This window comes from Odocoileus virginianus, chromosome 23 (assembly GCF_023699985.2).
Source record: "Odocoileus virginianus isolate 20LAN1187 ecotype Illinois chromosome 23, Ovbor_1.2, whole genome shotgun sequence".
In the NCBI taxonomy this organism is placed as follows: domain Eukaryota; kingdom Metazoa; phylum Chordata; class Mammalia; order Artiodactyla; family Cervidae; genus Odocoileus; species Odocoileus virginianus.
In genome coordinates this window covers 40,563,404-40,580,321 of record NC_069696.1, presented here as the reverse complement: position 1 = coordinate 40,580,321, position 16,918 = coordinate 40,563,404, and the positions used below count along the sequence as shown (strand labels likewise).

At 44.6% G+C, this 16,918-nt stretch overlaps 1 protein-coding gene and 1 long non-coding RNA gene across 11 annotated transcripts in view; one reads left to right on the top strand and one right to left on the bottom strand.

The window, feature by feature from the left end:
- The window catches only part of LOC139030634 (uncharacterized), a 47,398-nt gene extending 43,950 nt beyond the window's left edge, over nt 1-3,448 (bottom strand). For all 3 annotated transcript variants that reach the window (XR_011483030.1, XR_011483028.1, XR_011483029.1), the window contains exon 1: nt 2,826-3,448. This is a non-coding gene — a long non-coding RNA (uncharacterized lncRNA). The remainder of the gene's footprint in view (nt 1-2,825) is intronic.
- HMGXB4 (HMG-box containing 4) overlaps nt 3,009-16,918 on the top strand; it is a 33,839-nt gene continuing 19,929 nt past the window's right edge. For 2 of the 8 annotated variants that reach the window (XR_011483027.1, XM_020883915.2), the window contains exons 1-5: nt 3,566-4,455; nt 7,910-8,009; nt 8,659-8,807; nt 9,075-9,153; nt 9,939-10,897. Coding sequence is in view for 7 of the 8 variants with exons in the window: in XM_020883915.2 (XP_020739574.2) it covers nt 7,979-8,009; nt 8,659-8,807; nt 9,075-9,153; nt 9,939-10,897 (1,218 nt within the window). In the remaining variant the exon portion in view is untranslated. Of the gene's footprint in view, nt 3,109-3,564; nt 4,456-7,909; nt 8,010-8,658; nt 8,808-9,072; nt 9,154-9,260; nt 9,376-9,938; nt 10,898-16,918 lie in introns of those variants that run through there. The other 6 variants (XM_070453975.1, XM_020883914.2, XM_070453977.1 and 3 more) reach the window with 6 other exon arrangements.

Sequence of the window (16,918 nt, the reverse complement as noted above, 5' to 3'; positions counted from 1 at the left end):
CTGCCTCTTTAGAAATCTGTATGCAGGTCAGGAAGCAACAGTTTGAACTGGACATGGAACAACAGACTGGTTCCAAATAGGAAAAGGAGTACGTCAAGGCTGTATATTGTTACCCTACTTATTTAACTTATATGCAGAGTACATCACGAGAAACACTGGGCTGGATGAAGCACAAGCTGGAATCAAGATTGCTAGAAGAAATATCAATAACCTCAGATATACATATGAAACCACCCTTATGGCTGAACGTGAAGAATTAAAGAGCCTCTTGATGAAAGTGAAAGAGAGTGAAAAAGCTGGCTTAAAGCTCAACATTTAGAAAAAAAATCACGGCATCTGGTCCCATCACTTCATGGCAATTGGATGAAGAAACAGTGGAAACAGTGGCAGACTTTATTTTCTGGGGGCTCCAAAATCACTGCAGATGGTGACTGCAGCCATGAAATTAAAAGATGCTTACTCCTTGGGAGAAAAGTTATGACCAACCTAGACAGCATATTAAAAAGCAGAGATGTTACTTTGCCAACAAAGGTCCTTCTAGTCAAGGCTATGGGTTTTCCAGTGGTCATGTACAGATGTGAGAGTTGGGCTATAAAGAAAGCTGAGCGCCAAAAAATTGATGCTTTTGAACTGTGGTGTTGGAGAAGACTCTTGAGAGTCCCTTGGACTGCAAGGAGATCAAACCAGTCAATCCTAAGGAAATCAGTCCTAAATATTCATTGGAAGGACTGATGTTGAAGCTGAAACTCCAGTACTTTGGTCACCTTATGCAAAGAGCTGACTCATTTCAAAAGACCCTGATGCTGGAAAAGATTGAAGACGGGAGAAGGGGACGACAGAGGATGAGATGGTTGGATGGCATCACTGACTCAATGGAAATGAGTCTGAGTGGACTCCGGGAGTTGGTGATGGACAGGGAGGCCTGGCGTGCTACAGTCCATGGGGTCGCAAAGAGTCAGACACACCTGAGCGACTGAACTGAACTGAAGCCAATTAACATGCTGCTCAAGGTTTTAGTGGCATTTCTGATTTTGTGTTTAGGTATTCTATCAGTTATTGAGAGAGAGTTGTTGAAATCTCTGATATAATTGTGTTTCTCTGTTTCTCCCTACAGTTCTTCTGACAACAATCTCTAATTTTCCTTAATGTTCTGCCTGGCCTACTCTTGGGTGAGGATGTGACCTAATTTAACCAATCAGCATACCCCATGCCTTTGCGCATACCGATTGCTTTCTGTTTGGACATATGAATCAATTCAGGAAAAAAGAGTCAATCCCATGATACCTACCAAAACAAACAGGAAAAAGAAACTTTCTCTCCAGGGATGTTGCTAGCAATAAAGATAATAAAGCCTGGAACTATTGGAGTCACCACCTGGAGCCTGAGAATAAAGCCAGATCAGAAGAAAGCACCAAAGTGAGATGTCAAGAGACCAGCTGGAGCTCCTCCCTGGATCCAGCCACAGCTGAATGCACTGGACACCTCAATAATGTTAGCCAATAAATTCTCCTTTTCTTCTGAGCTATTTTGAATTGGGTTTCTGTCACTTACAACTAAAAACATCCTGACCAATACTGAAGAAGAGAGAAATACATTCTTGAGGCTCTTAAATACTTAGCAAGGATGCTAATGTCAGGTAAGGTGTCCCAGAAGTGCAATCCTGTACCATTTGGTGAAATTCATTGCCAGTCTTTTAGGTGAGCAGGATAGGGGCTGTGCAGAAGGTCATTATGCTAGAGTTATTTTATGTGCGTGTGTGTGTGTTTACATTTGAGGGATATAATTCAACAACTCTGTCTCAAGTATTTTAACATCTCAGCATCTCACAGTTGTAAGAATAGTAATTAAACAGAATCTGATCTTCTACATAGAATAGAGGAAGAAAGAGCATGATATGGTGAAAACAGCAGTGAACCAAGAGTCCAATAACCTGGTATCTAATCCTAAGCTGATCACTAATTGACAGTATGGGTTGAGACAAATCCCCTGCTCCTCTTGACCTCAATTTGTAAGTCTGTAAAGTGATAAGAATGACTATATCGTCTTCAAGCACCTGTCCAATTCTGGAATGGACAGCCTGCTAGGATAAAGGTTCCTAATCTTTGATAGGATCTAAACCCCAGAAAAATACACATATGTGCAAACACACAATGTTGCATAGAGTCTCATGGGTTTCACAACTCTAGAAGCCATTCTATATCTCTAAACTCCCTGCTCCACAGAAACTACGACACTAGCTTCTGCTTGGACTCCTCTGGCGACAGGGAGCTCACTACCTTACAAAGTGGCCAAACATAACTGAACTGCACTGGAAAAATTAATTCGTCTTCATATTGAACCAAGAGCTGCACACTGTAACTTCTACCCATTGGTCTAAATTCTCTAGAGCAAAATGGGGGGGGGGGGACAAAACAAAACACTTTACTCTTCATTTCTCTGAAAACTGTTTCTAACTTTGAAATGCAAACGATTTATGGGGAGAAATGCAGATGACTTGCCATGCAAATTATTTTACAGTGCATTGTTATAAAGATATATTCTGCCTCCCTCATCCCAAACACGCCAATCATCTATGCAGATGCTAAATTCCAGACAAGCAGCACTGGTATTAATCTGCACGGTTTTGCAAAGACAGGAGTTATTGTATAAAAATATCTCGAAGGAAACAGCAGTCTTTTGGAAAGAGCACTTCAGTTAAGAATCAGAAGTCTTAGAAGTGGCTGGTAGACTGTCTTGCACTCCAACTACCTGTGTATCCTTGGGCAAGTCACTTAACCCCTCCCTCTGAACCCCATTTCTCATCTATAAAATGTGACAGAACCTACCTCACAGCGATGCAGTGAAGATCAAATGCTGTCCTGTTCGTAAAGCTTCTAGCCCAAGCCCGACACAGAACAAATTCTTACTACAGACTAGCTCCGGGGCTCAGCAAGCCCAGCGTCTCATTCGATGCGCTCGGCGCTCTTGCACCAGCGGGATTCCCCTTCCCAAGCAGAGTCTGCGCTCTGCGCTCGACTGAGGCTCCCTGGTCGCTCGCGCTTTTCTCTCCTTCTCCAAGATGGCGGCGGTCGGCGGCGCTGAGGCGGGATCCGGGCGAGCCTAGTGAAGGTAGCGGCGAGCGGAGCCCCCACGAGGCCGAGCTAGGCCCCCACCCCCAGGCGGCAGCGGCCCCGCCCAGCCGCCACCCGCCGCCTCGGGCCGCGACACCGCCCCGAGAGCGCCCCGGGCCCTTCACGGCCTAGCCCAGGGGCCGAGCCGGGGACTGGAGTAGCGGCCGCAGTCCGCCCCCGGGAAGGGGCTGGAGCGGGCCGGAGGAGGAAGGCGGGCGGGAGCTGTTCAAATGGGGAAGGCGGGAAAGTGCGGGCCGGGAGGGGGCGTGCGGCCGCCCCGGGGGCCCGCGGGCCGAGGCCGCCCCTCCCCCTGCCCGGCCGTCTCCGCCCTCGGGGGCGCCTGGAGCCGCCGGGACGCGGGAACCGGGGTCGCGGCCGCCTTGCGGCTCAGGATCCGGGACACGGGATCCCCGGGCTGTCAAGGGGCAAGGGAGCCGGGGCGACGGGAGGGCCGGGGCGCGGCTGGCAGGAGTGGATGCGACGAGCTTTTTTTTTTTCCCCTCTTCGCCCAGCTTTGTTGAACTAGCTGTTGCTGCAAAACTGCCAGGAGAATCCCTTTGGTTTGCCGTGGGGACCACAAAAATGGTGGTCTTGGGGGCTCTTTGTAGCAATAATCTGTGTGGTATGTAATCTTTGCGTGCGACCCAGTTTGAACGTGCCTTCCTTAGTGGGATCTGCTCCATCCAGACCCATTTTCCCCCAAAGCTGTTGCTTGTAGGTTTCACTTAATTTTTCTATCGGGCAGAAGAGGAGAACCATCTTATCTTTCTGCTACCTGATGGCTAAGTTGGTGGCTGATTATATTACCCCATAGCAGAATTAAAAAAAAAAAAAACAAACAAACACGAAACCACTGAATCTAGAGTAGAGCCTGTTGATTGGATAAGGCTTGTCAAAATTTGTACCGCTGGGTTTTTTTTGGAAATGTGTGTTGTCAGCAGATCTGTGTGGTGGTCGTGGTTCCGCTCAATTGCACCCCAATGAGAGGATTCAATCCCCAACCCTGACTGTCGGGATCTCTGCAGTTTCCAGAGCTGGCAGGGGCTGTGAGTGCTGCATAGGTAGGTTCGTGGAGAAGGGAGTGGCAAGAGAGTCTCTGGGTTCTGAGATTGGAGGAAGTCTGAGCGAAAATGAGAAGGCATCCCCTGCTCCTATCCTCAAAGTAACAGCAGCAGCAATTCAGAAACTGGCAACAGCTGTATGTGCATCTTCCTCTTCCTGCACCGACTGGCAGCTTGAGTTCCTGAAAGAAGGGCTGGAAGAAGAGAACGTGGAATCTTGAAAATCTTGAACAAGCCTTGCCTCCTGAACTGGACCCGCGCCTCAGGATTTCATTACTGCCCAGGTTTCCGAGGCTTACTTTGTCTTTTTCAAAACACACTTAAATTTGGGGATGAAGAAGCTTGCTAGTGATTCCTGGGGCTGAGATGACCTCAAAACACCATCTTCTGAAACATTTTTTCCCAAACTACTTTTAATTTGGGCTTTCAAAGTAACAAAATACTATGCCTGATGATTTCCCCTTTTTTCCTGATTGATAACTCCGAAAGCAAAGCCTAAACATCACCGTATACTTTTCTACAAGTGGAAGAGTAGCTGTCTCCTTTTTCATCTCTTGAAGAGAAGTCCACAAGTTTGATAATTTTCACCTTCCAAAAGTACACATATTTCATGATGGCATATTTCATGATGGCTTACTTCCACAAGCAACATAAATAATGAACTTTTACTTCTGTTGTCATTTCTTAACCCACTGAGAGGAACATAATTGTAAAATTATCCTGCTTCTTGAAGTTGACAGTTTTGAATTCTATACACACCAAAATTTACGGAGTTCCAGAGAATGAGCTTTAACATCTAAATGAGTTTTTACATTTGCCAACATTTAATATAATTATGGCTTCTGTTTTCTAATGTGAATATATAGCCTAATATTTTTCAATTTCATTAATCCTCACAATCTGCTGCCTAAGCCTGGACTCTGGATTTATCATGGATAATGTTCAAGACCTGGAAAGAACATCAGGAGAGTTATCTTATATAAATGTTGCCCTAACTCTGCCTTTCCTCCACACTGTTGCTTGAGACTTCTTTATCTGGTTTCATCTTCCTTCTATGAGTCAGCATCCAAAACTAACCCCTGGGCTGCAATAATATCCTCACTTGAAAGAACCTAGAAGTTCAGGGTCCATCAGTCTGCCCAAGCTGTGAGTGAGTGAGACCACTGTATCTAATTTTAGTTTTTAAGCTCTTGACTGTCCCAGTTCTTTACTGAGTTGGACTTGCCTTCAGGCCCCGTTCATTTTTTACTATATGTTATTTAATCTTGTAATTTATAAAATGCCCCTCCTGTGTCTTTAGAAAAATTAAATAGTAGCAGACCTAATTGTAATACAAAATGCCAACACCAGCACGTGTTTTCTGTGCTCTTCTGTGCCTCTGAGGGTCAGCTCCTAATTTTCTGTTCCCTTGTACAATTTTTTCATCCACTGGTTGTTTTTCAAAGCAGTCCGTTAAGAGACTATGAGTGCCTTTTCATAGTCCAGTAAGTGACATCATTGTTTTCTTTCTGGAGCTGTCTTCAGAGCTACTTACTCCTATTCTGACTGTTAGTTGTTCAGCTCTGTTTTATGTTAGTTTTGATATTTCCAAAGGGAAGGCCTGGTTATAAGTCTCAGGACCCGCCTTCACTTCATACAGAAGAGCATTTTGTTCTTGACCACAGATTGGTGGCCGCATTGGCGTTGAATATTTCAGATTTTTTTGCCCATTATTTCTCAAAGGTTCTTAGCCAGAATCCATTTGACATGGAAAACATTTAACTTGAGGTCACAAGTTGTGCTATTTCTTGGCATTATCAGCCTATGAAAATGAATGGGGTCCATATACTCTTCTAATAAACTTACTATGCTTTAGTGCCAGTGAGCAGATATGCTGTTTTTAAATGAATGGATGTAATTCCCTATGATGATGCTCCTCCTCTGACCCCTCCTGGAGTTGCACCATGTGGGTGGACAGGGGGCAACAGTAATTTCTGTTTGAGAAAGTTTAACTCTTAGTACTGGAACATGAAAAACTGGCTATATTATGAATTTCTACATGAGACCTGACCTCATATCCCCATAATTTCCTGCGAAAAGCCCTTTAAGTAAGCAGTTCTCCAATTATTTGTAAACGAACCCAGTTCATTTCATTTGTTCACTTCACTCAAGTTTCTCTTACCTTGACCAAGTCTATTCTTCTTTCCACTCCTTAGGGAAGTGGAGAAATGCTTTTTACATTTCTGAATGTTACTTGTAAATAGTTCCTGGTAATGCTTCTTTTTCTATTTTCAACATAAGCTTATCTGTGCGTTGTATCTTATCTGACTTGTGCAAGTAGGTCTTTTTCTTTTGGTTTATTTTAAATGTAACTATTAGGAAAGTTTCCTTTGTTCATTCATCTTTTCTTTCCCAAAAGTTACATACTTCACAATTACCTGTACTTTCCTCAAAGGGATTGTCAATATCTCGTTGAAGTGTCCTTCAGCATTTCTAAACCCCGCTATAGTTATGAAGGTAAAATAAAAAAGAAGTAAATAATCAGATCAACTTTTAAGCATTTCACTAACAGAATGAGGACATTTTCAATGTATTTAGCATATAAAATTTAAACTTCCTGCAAAAACTTTTCCTGCAGGAATTGTGACATTTCCTGTCCTAAAAATATTCGAAGAATCTTACCTTCGAGTGCGGTTTATGGCTCTTCATCTTCAAAGTCAAAATGGGCATATAAAGTTGAATGCCAAAAAAGTAATTTTAACAAATTTACAGCAGTATTTAGAACACTTAAATTTTAATAGTTCTTCAAATTAGTGAAAATCTTAATAATGATAAAAATTTCATCACCAGTGGACAGGTGGCAATTCCTACTTATTTTCACCTGTGAAAGTGAGAGTTGCTCAGTTGTGTCTGACTCTTTGCGATCCCATGGACTATACAGTCCATGGAATTTTCCAAGCTAGAATACTGGAGTGGGTTGCCTTTCCCTTCTCCCAGGGATCTTCTTAACCCAAGGGTCGAACCCAGGTCTCCTGTGTTGCAGGCAGATTCTTTACCAGCTGAGCCACAAGGGAAGCCCATTTTCACCTGTAGCCTTTAAGAAAGGCTTGATAGCATTAAAGCTGTTTTATGGGCAACTAATGTAAGAAGTGTGCCTACTTTTACACTTCTGTAATTTTGAGCAAATTCGAAGAGCCCAACAAAATAAACACCAAAAAATTATGCTCTCAAGATTTTTACTATCCCTGTCATGTTGTCATCATTTCTGCTTAAACTGCAATACAACAGATTTTAGCCTGTCACCAATTCAACCGGTAGGATGTTGTGGTCTCAAATGCGTGGCATGATCTGTCTTCCTCTGCATCCTGCTTTGTCTGTGCATTTTGTGACCGTAACTGAACCTAACCCTCTGACTTCATGTCGGCTTTCACCCTGTCTCAGTGTTACTAGACCTGTTGGCATTTCACAAGTTCTTATGAATTTTTGAAGTTTTGTTTTTTTTTTTAATGGGAGGTATTTTATATACTTCCCCAACTGACAGCTTTAATTCATGAATCAAATCGAATTAAGCCTAATGCACTTGCTACAGCTTCATCCCTAGTATATTTACAAACAGAAAGAGGAGGTGGTGACAAGACCCTCCTTTATTCCTTGCTGTCCTTCCAGTCCGCCCTTGGATCACTTCGCATTTCCACCTGGAAGGTTGCTTCTCCACAGTGATTTCGCATTACAGGAGGGTTTTCCTTCTTTGTTTCTCAGACCTGGTCCTGTAGACGGGAAGGAGCCTGGACACAGGGACCCCATTCTCAAAGGCCCTGCAGGACCGCCATGGCTTATGATGACTCCGTGAAGAAAGAAGGTATGACCCCTTAACCTGAGAAGCATTCCAAAGGGGGTGTCCTCTTCAATCCTTGCAGCCCATGGACATAGAGACCAGGACTGGCCATCACAGCCTGGACTCCCAAGTGATGACCCAGAGCACTAGTAAAACTTCACATCATCCCCAGACTGGGCCCATGGAAACGCAAACCGGGACAGGGTTCTAACACAAGAGTCTGAGCCATAAGTCTCTGTAGTCTATGGGGTGATCCCCAGCAGCACTCGTGGTCCTTGCCAGCTCCAGTGTGCAGGAGCCTGGGGATAGGAATCACACAGTGGACGCCCACAGAGCAGCACAGCACATGAATCCTTATTCTTTTCAGCCTTACTTCTGCAAGTTCGTGTCCACCTGCCAAATCACAACTAAGAAACCATGGTCTCAGGATGCACCTTGGGCCTTTGCGTAGCATGGAAGTGTTGTTTCTTCAGGTCTGATTCTTGTATTTGCAGCCAACTCATCAGGACATAATGCTCATCCCCTCGGATCTAGCCCTGTGTTCCAGTGGACTTACCAAATGACATGATTCTAATTCGGAAATGGAGGGACTGTTGCATTTCATGGGTTGTGATGCAGTCGTAACTTACTTGACTTTCTTGTTTCCTTTCCCAAACGAACCTGTGCTTCTCAGATTGCTTTGATGGTGATCACAGCTTTGAGGACATAGGGCTAGCTGCTGGCCGAAGCCAACGAGAAAAGAAACGTTCTTACAAAGATTTTTTAAGGGAAGAGGAAGAAATCGCTGCTCAGGTCAGGAATTCTTCCAAGAAGAAATTAAAGGTAAATTCTAAACATTTGAATTAGGAATGTTTAAACTAGTTCATAGCATGTTTCCTAGTATTCGAAGAAAGATATTTCTTTGAAAAATGTTTAAAAAGAAAGATAAGCATCATTCACATCTTTTTTTTTTTTTTTTTTTTTTTACTATTTCCTGTGTGATACTTTATTTTCCAAAGTCAGAAATCGTCAGAAAACAACATTGGTTCCAAAGTGCCTGTGCCTCATCGTCTTATTCGTTGCTCAGTTCTCCTTCCTCTTGAATTCCAGGACAGTGAACTTTACTTCTTGGGGACGGACACACACAGGAAAAAGAGGAAGCACTCCTCCGATGACTACTACTATGGAGGTGAGGCTGGGGAGCGGCAGCAGGCGGGACAGACACTTCACTGGTTCTTGGAGTCGGGGTAGGGGAGAGAGATCCAGATGTTGCTGACTCAGTGGCCTATTTAACAGGACAGTGGTTCTTGTTCTGAGTGCCGATAAACCAGTGTGAAGGAGGAGAGAGGTGGAGGGCTGGTATTTTGGAGGATTCAGCATAGAAGAACAGTCTTCATTTGTGATACACCAGGTACCAGGTTCCTTCTCCCCCCAATCATCCACTTATCTTATGCCCATTGTTATTAGCATCCCTCTTGCCATTTGTAGTCCTGGGCCCTCCAGCCTGCGCCTAAGGGTTCCTTCTCACTCCAGCGTGTATCCACTCACAAGACCAGCTTTTCTTAGCTATATTATGTATTTAGCTGACAAGACCGACTCTTTGCTAGAATGGATTTGTCCTGAACCCAGAAACAAATGATGCTTTGTCTTCAGCGTAATCTAAAGTTGTAACTACTCGTAACCCCGCAGCCACGGTCCATCCTTCTGAGCATGCTGTCTTTGGTGGCTTGTGAAGACTCAGTGAAGAAAAACATCTTGCGTGGCAAAAACTGTCTCCAGGGTCAGAGGCAGGATCTACCAAGCCAAGAAGCACGTGGGCATCATCTCTGAATGTTTACAATCAGTTGAAGGGCCTCCCCTCCAGTCATTCCTGTTAGCCTCTTCCTCATCTTAGTTGGGGGTTTTTGGTGAGAGAGGAAACTTGTTGGAAGTTACTCTGCCATAGGGACAATTACTTCTCTTAATTACTTCTAGATATTTCGTCTTTGGAGCCGTCACAGAAGAAAAAGAAAAAGTCCAGCCCACAGTCTGCTGATACAGCTATGGACCTATTGAAAGCGATCACTTCCCCTCTGGCCACAGGCGCCAAACCCTCCAAAAAGACAGGAGAAAAGTCGTCCAGTTCCTCAAGTCATTCGGAGAGTAAGAAGGAACACCACAGGAAGAAAGTCAGCGGAAGCAGTGGGGAGCTGTCCCTGGAGGATGGTAGTTCCCACAAATCCAAAAAAATGAAACCGCTTTACGTGAACACAGAGACACTGACCCTTCGTGAGCCTGACGGCTTAAAGATGAAACTTATCCTCTCGCCCAAGGAGAAGGGGAGTGGCTCCATAGACGAGGAGTCTTTTCAGTACCCCTCTCAACAAGCGACTGTGAAAAAATCCTCTAAGAAGTCAGCTCGGGATGAGCAGGGTGCTTTACTTCTAGGACATGAGTTACAGAGCTTTCTAAAAACAGCCCGGAAGAAGCACAAGTCATCCTCAGACCCGCATTCATCTCCTGGCCCTGAAGGCTGTGGCTCTGAGGCCTCCCAGTTCCCAGAATCCCACAGTGCTAACCTTGACCTTTCAGGGCTCGAACCTATCCTGGTAGAATCAGACTCCTCCTCTGGCGGGGAGCTAGAGGCTGGGGAGTTAGTGATCGATGATTCTTACCGGGAAATCAAGAAGAAAAAGAAGTCAAAGAAGAGCAAAAAGAAGAAGGACAAGGAGAAGCATAAAGAGAAGCGACACTCCAAGTCCAAGAGGAGTTTGGGGCTTCCCCCTGCTGCGGTGACAGGAGAGGGCCCCGTGCCGCCTGTCCCCCCGCCCAGCCTCCCGTACACCGGAGCCACCGCCCCACCCCCGCCGCTTCCCAGCCTCCACACCGACGGGCACAGCGAGAAAAAAAAGAAAAGAGAGGAGAAGGACAGAGAGAGAGACCGAGGAGAAAAGGTAAGGCATGTTTTTAAAGTGTGATGAAGCATAAGAGGTGAAGCAGGCTTTTTCCTTGACTGTAGTAAGTGGACTTGGAATTAAGCAGGTGAACCATTGGGAATGTAGCGAGATAAATCCACTGGGATGACGCAAAGTATAAAATAGTGCCAGGCTTCCCTGATGGCTCAGGAAAGAACATTGCAGAGTCTCTAGTCCACTTTTTTTTTTAACAGAAACAACAGTCTTATTGAAATATAATTCTGATGGCTCAGACAGTAAAGAATCTGCCTGCAGTGCAGGAGACCCAGGTTCAATCCCTGAGTTGGGAACATCCCCCGGATAAGAGAATGGCTACCCACTCCAGTATTCTTGGCCTGGAAATCCCACGGACAGAGAAGCCTGACAGGCTACATTCCCTGGTTTGCAAAGAGTCGGACACAACTGAGCAACTAACACGTTCACTCATAAAATAGTACCAGTGGTACAAAAATAGGAGCCATCTTAATTATTCATGGGTTTTCTTGAAAGAGTTGTTCTCCCACTGTGCCAAGCATGGGTTTAGAAATACCGAGGTTCTTTCTGACTGGCCCTTGGAATTCATAGAAGGAGCCAAACCCAATTTCTTTTACTCAGCAGTGCAGTCTGCCTAGGGAGACGGCAATGGCAACCCACTCCAGTACTCTTGCCTGGAAAATCCCATGGACGGAGGAGCCTGATAGGCTGCAGTCCATGGGATCGCGAAGAGTTGGACAGGACTGAGCGACTTCACTTTCACTTTTCTGCATTGGAGAAGGAAATGGCAACCCACTCCAGTGTTCTTGCCTGGAGAATCCCAGGGATGGGGTCGCACAGAGTCGGACATGACTGAAGTGACTTAGAAGCAGCAGCGGCAGCAGCAGTCTGCCTAAGGCAGTTGAGAGAGATGAAAAGGTATTCATTCTGTGAATTCATCTTGAAAAACAGATTTTTAAAATTAGAATGACAAAATGAGGTAATGGCTTCCCACTGACTGATACTGGCTGTGGTGTGGTGTTCCTTTTAGTGTCAAAGATGTGTTCTCTCACACATCTTTGTGAGTGCTTTCTGTGTGCCAAGACCAGTGCTGCCATACGAATTAAGAGGTGGGAGGAGGAGCAGGGGCCTATAGCTCTTGATCTCAGGAAGCTCACCATTTGCTGAGAAGAGAGGAATAGAAATCAGCCTCCCTGGTTTGATTTCTGTCTCACAACTCAAGAAATTTTCTAGCAGTTGTACTGTGGGGGCTGATGGCTGTGTCCTTTAAAAGATAAACTTTTCCCCCCCAGTTATCAAAGTAGCATGTTATTTGTCTAGAAACTTAGAAATTCAGAATAGTAGAAAAAAATCAATCATAGTTTTTACCACCCAAGGACAACCATTTTCTTCCTTTCCCCTGCAAAGTTAAATGTCAGGTAAAATCAGAAAAGAAAAGCAACTAAGAAAGAGAAAATCAACTATATTAAGAATATGGGATTGGTGGTTTCATTTCGGCCTATAATTGAGGCACAAGTTATTTTCCCCACTAGTAAGGTTGCCGTTTAAGAAAATATACAGATCAGAAAGGAAAAAACTGTACCTTCTGATCTAAGGATCACCAAGAACTGGACAGTCAAATTCCAGGGCAGGTTTTATTCACTGTTTATTCCAAAATTATTTCATGAAGTAGTACATTTCCTCTGTAAGGTACTGTTTATTCCAAGAATTTCCACTCTAGTGATACATAGTAATGCCATTAATTAATCTCCTAGTAAATGTGAGGAAGGCAAGATGGTCATAGAAAGCTTAAAGGAGAAAAAGGTTATCAGTGGAAGGGAACACATGGAGGCAGAGAGATGTTTAGGAAGCAGGACAGCAAAAGAGCTGAACTCCGGTCCTGTCTTTCCAACTGTCTGATGATATTTCTACCTGAACGGCTTGGCTGCCTCAGACCATGTGTCACTCATGGAGCTCATCACCAGACCCCTAAACCTGCCTCTCCCTCTCCATCTCCTCCTATAATCTTCATGTCCTACCAGTCAACCCAGACTCAAATCTATATGCTTATTATTTTTCTCAGTACTCTATTATGAAATTTTTCAAGCTAAAAGTATTAAAGAATTGTACAGTGAACACCATATGCCACCCATTGAGATTCTGTAGTTAGTATTTTGCCATTTGCTTCATCATCCATCTGTTTATCTATCTTTGTTAATGTATCTTAAAGCAAGTTGTAGGTATCATACATTTCACCCCTAGACACTTCAGTTTGCATATCATTAACTTAAGCTCAATATTTGTCTTCTGGGCTTTTATTAGGTAAAATTCACATATGGTAAAAATGCACAAATGTTAAGTATACCATCTGTTGAGTGTTGATATGTTCACACACCTATGTGACCAAACCTCTATCATGATACAGGTACTACCCTCATCACAGATACTCAGAGGTATTTCTCGTACCCCTTCTCAGTCAGTCCCACTTTTTCTGATGTTTTTTTCCAACCTTATAGTTCACTTTTACATTTCCCTCCACTTAAGGATTGAGCCTGATATTCTTCTTCTTTAATAACTTCCACACTTTTTTGCCCTCTATCACCACTGCCTCATCTCTCTCAGTACTTAATGTAATAAATAGCCCTCTTTCCATGTCTTCCCCCATGCAGTTAATTAGTCTTATACTGATGTCAGAATGAACTTAAGTATCACTTGATGATGACAGTTGTCTGCTCAACATCCTCAGTGAATTTTTACTGTCTTCATGTTAAACCATAAGCCCCAAGGGGACCGAGATCATGTCTGTCTTGCTGTCTACTCTGTCCCTAATACATACTCTGCAGTCTGGCCTGTTGTCAAAAATCAATGAATGCTTGTTGAATGAATAAATATCAAAGTCCAAACCCTTGCCCAAGCATTCATAATGGTGATTTAGCCTGAAACCTCCCTTTTCAGCTTTACCTGCTAGTAGTCTGATTTGCATGCAACTGTGCAGAAACCAGACTTGCTCCTCCCAGTCTGACCTCCACTCCTGGGATTGTATTTTGCAGTGACCTTCTTCCCCTTGTTTTTTCTCCTTCACTTAATGAAGCTCTGCTTCCCCTTCAAGACCCAAGCAAATGCCACCTCCTCTGAGATACCCTGAGGCTCCAGTTATGAGTGACTGCTGAAGCCCCAGAGCACTGTTGCCAGGGGCAGTTGCTGCACTCACTTTCTTCTCTGTGTTGGACTTGTCTGTGTGTGGACCCGTTCCCCCTGTTGAAGATGGGAAGCTCCCCGAGGGTGTCTTAGCCCCTTCGGGACTCTCAGCCACCTACTGTGATTGCTTTCAACCCCTTGATGTCGTCGCTAGGCATTTTGTGCTGCATGTCAGATGATGAATATGTGGGTGAAAACAGCATCAGAAATGTAGCTTGTAAACAAATGGTAAAGAATCTCCAATGCCAAAGTGAGGGATTTGGCCATGGCACTTTGGATTCTGAGCAAGGTTTAAATATGCGGTAAGTGATAACTTAATAATAAAGTGATGAAGCTATACCTGGTGGCTTAGACCGAGGAGAGACTTGAGGCAGATCCCCCAGGAAGTTACTGTAGTCAGAGGTCAGTAATGAAAGCCTATCTGAGGGACTTTCCCAGTGGTACAGTGGTTAGGACTCAGCACCTCCACTGCAGGGTCCATGGGTTTGATCCCCAGTTGAAGAACTGAGATCCTGCATGCTACTCACTGTAGCCAAAAAAAAAATAGAACTATCTGAAAATTCACCTCAAGATAGAAAGGAAGGCTTCAGGAACAGCTTTCCCTTGGCCTGCAGAAAACACACATGAGGAGCTCACTGTGGAAGTGTGGTAGGCCTCTTGTGTGCCCTTTCTACCCTAGGTTCTGTGACCAGGACAGCAGTAAACATAGAGAGGCAAGAATGTCTGATTTGGAAGAAGAAGAAAAGTGAGGTGTAGATTCCAAGACATAAGAATCTGGCTCAGTGGTGCCAGCCCCTGGGCTCCACTCCTGGCTCTGCCACTTAGAAGCTGTGCAGTTCGGGACCCGCTGCATGACCCCTCCACCTACAAGCTGGGGGTGAGGATAGGCTGACATGGTAGGGTTGTTAAAGGGTTCAGTGAGGCGATACATGGAAAGGTGTTCAGGGCCTCTCTATGCCAAGGCCCTCTGGGGCACCAACAGCAAACTCACAGGGGTATCATGGGATTTTTTTCAACATTAAAATTTCAGGAGAAACAGCCATACTTGCCATCTGTCAAGTACCTTCTGAGCTACTGGAGTGAAGTAATTCTCAATTTCAACATCTTTTTATACTCCATTCCTTTCCATAATGCCATATCTTTTCAAAGCTAGGTTTTCAGTGATTGCTGTGATAAAAACCATATGCTCTCTGGTGGTCCAGTGTTTAAGACACTGGTTTCTACTGTCAGAGGCAGGTTGGGGAACTAAGATCCCACATGCTATACAGCTAAAAAAGTAAATATGTTTTTTAAACAAGGAAATTAAAAAAAAAAAAAAAAACATATACTACCTGAAGACCTGCACAGGCACCGTGACCCAACAAAGTTTGGAAACCCTTGACTGCACAGTGTTCGGCACATTAGCCAAAGAACATTCGATACTTGTCCATTGTCACTGACAAGTCATCAGTGACAAGTCGTCACCTCAGTAGGTTTTCCAGGGAGCACGAGAAAAGTGAGGCCTTTGAGTTTGATGGAACACCTGAGACTAAGGTTAGGGGTTGGGTGTTCGTGGGCAGTAGGTGAAACCTGTGAGTGGGTGAGAGGTCATTGAGCCCAAAGCAGAATCACGTAACACACACGAAGGCCCTGGAGGGGAGAGGCCGTGGGTGCTGGAGGAGAGACCAGAGAGGGCCTCGTGAAGACAGAAGTTCAGGTGTGATGGGGAGAGCGGAAGCCAGGTTGGCAGAGTTCGCACGAGAAGAAGTGACGTGGGGAGAGCTCCTCCTAAAGAACCATGACTGTCGGTACAAGAAGGGAGAGTGGACTGTCTTCCTCGAGGAGACACTTTCAGAGTGGAGTTTTATCTTGGAGGAGGTTTTTCGCTTTTTTATTCGCCTCTTGTTTCTTTGTGACTGAATCCTGCTTTCCAGGAGGAATAGAGAAATCGTGAGGTGGTACCTTGAAGCATCATTTCCCCTTTAAGATCATGCTGTTGGAGTGGGGGTCTTTGGGTTTATATTGGAGGAGCAGGATATGGGAACATTTCCAAGACACTTTACTGTGTGTGTGGCTATGCTGGGTCTTCATTGTTTTGTGCAGGCTTCCTCTAGTTGCGGCAAGTGGGAATTGCGGTGCTCGGGCTTCTCATTGCGGTGGATTGTCTTGTTTCCAAGCATAGGCTCTGGTCACTCAGGCTTCAGCAGTGGCCGCTTGTGGGTTCAGTAGTTGAGGTACCTGGGCTTAGTTGCGCTGAAGCATGTGGAATCTTCCCCGACCAGGGATCAAACCCATGGCACCTGCACGGGAAGGAGGATTCTGAACCACGGGACCACCAGGGAAGTCCAAAGATACCTTACTTTTGGTTTTACTAAATCAGTAAAACCCCATTGACTACCACTTGAAATAAGATCTGTGACATCGCCACTTCAGAGGCATGTCTTCACTCATCTCTATGTTTCCAGAGTGTTCTTTCTTCTAAGCAAATGAAGGCTGGCCTAGTGCCTGGCACACTCAGACATTGCTATGTATCTACAAATAAACTAAATTCTGAGAGATAACTAGACTTGTCTTGCCGTGGTATTACATAAATGAGTCACAATAGCCAGAAGTGGTACCAGTGAGGAGGCACCATCTCTGAGGGCCTGCCATGTGCCAGGCTCTCTGAGGCCCTTTTGCACACAGAGGGGTCTTGACTGATAAGTATGGTTAGCTCCCTTTCACAGAGGAGGAAGCTGAGAAGACAAGACATGGAGCCAGAGTTTTAATAGAGGTTTCTTTAACCCTAATGTGTACTCTTTCCACTATAGTGCATGCCTTTCTAATACTCAAGATGATTACCCAGTGCCAAAGTAAGCCTTCAACAAAGCT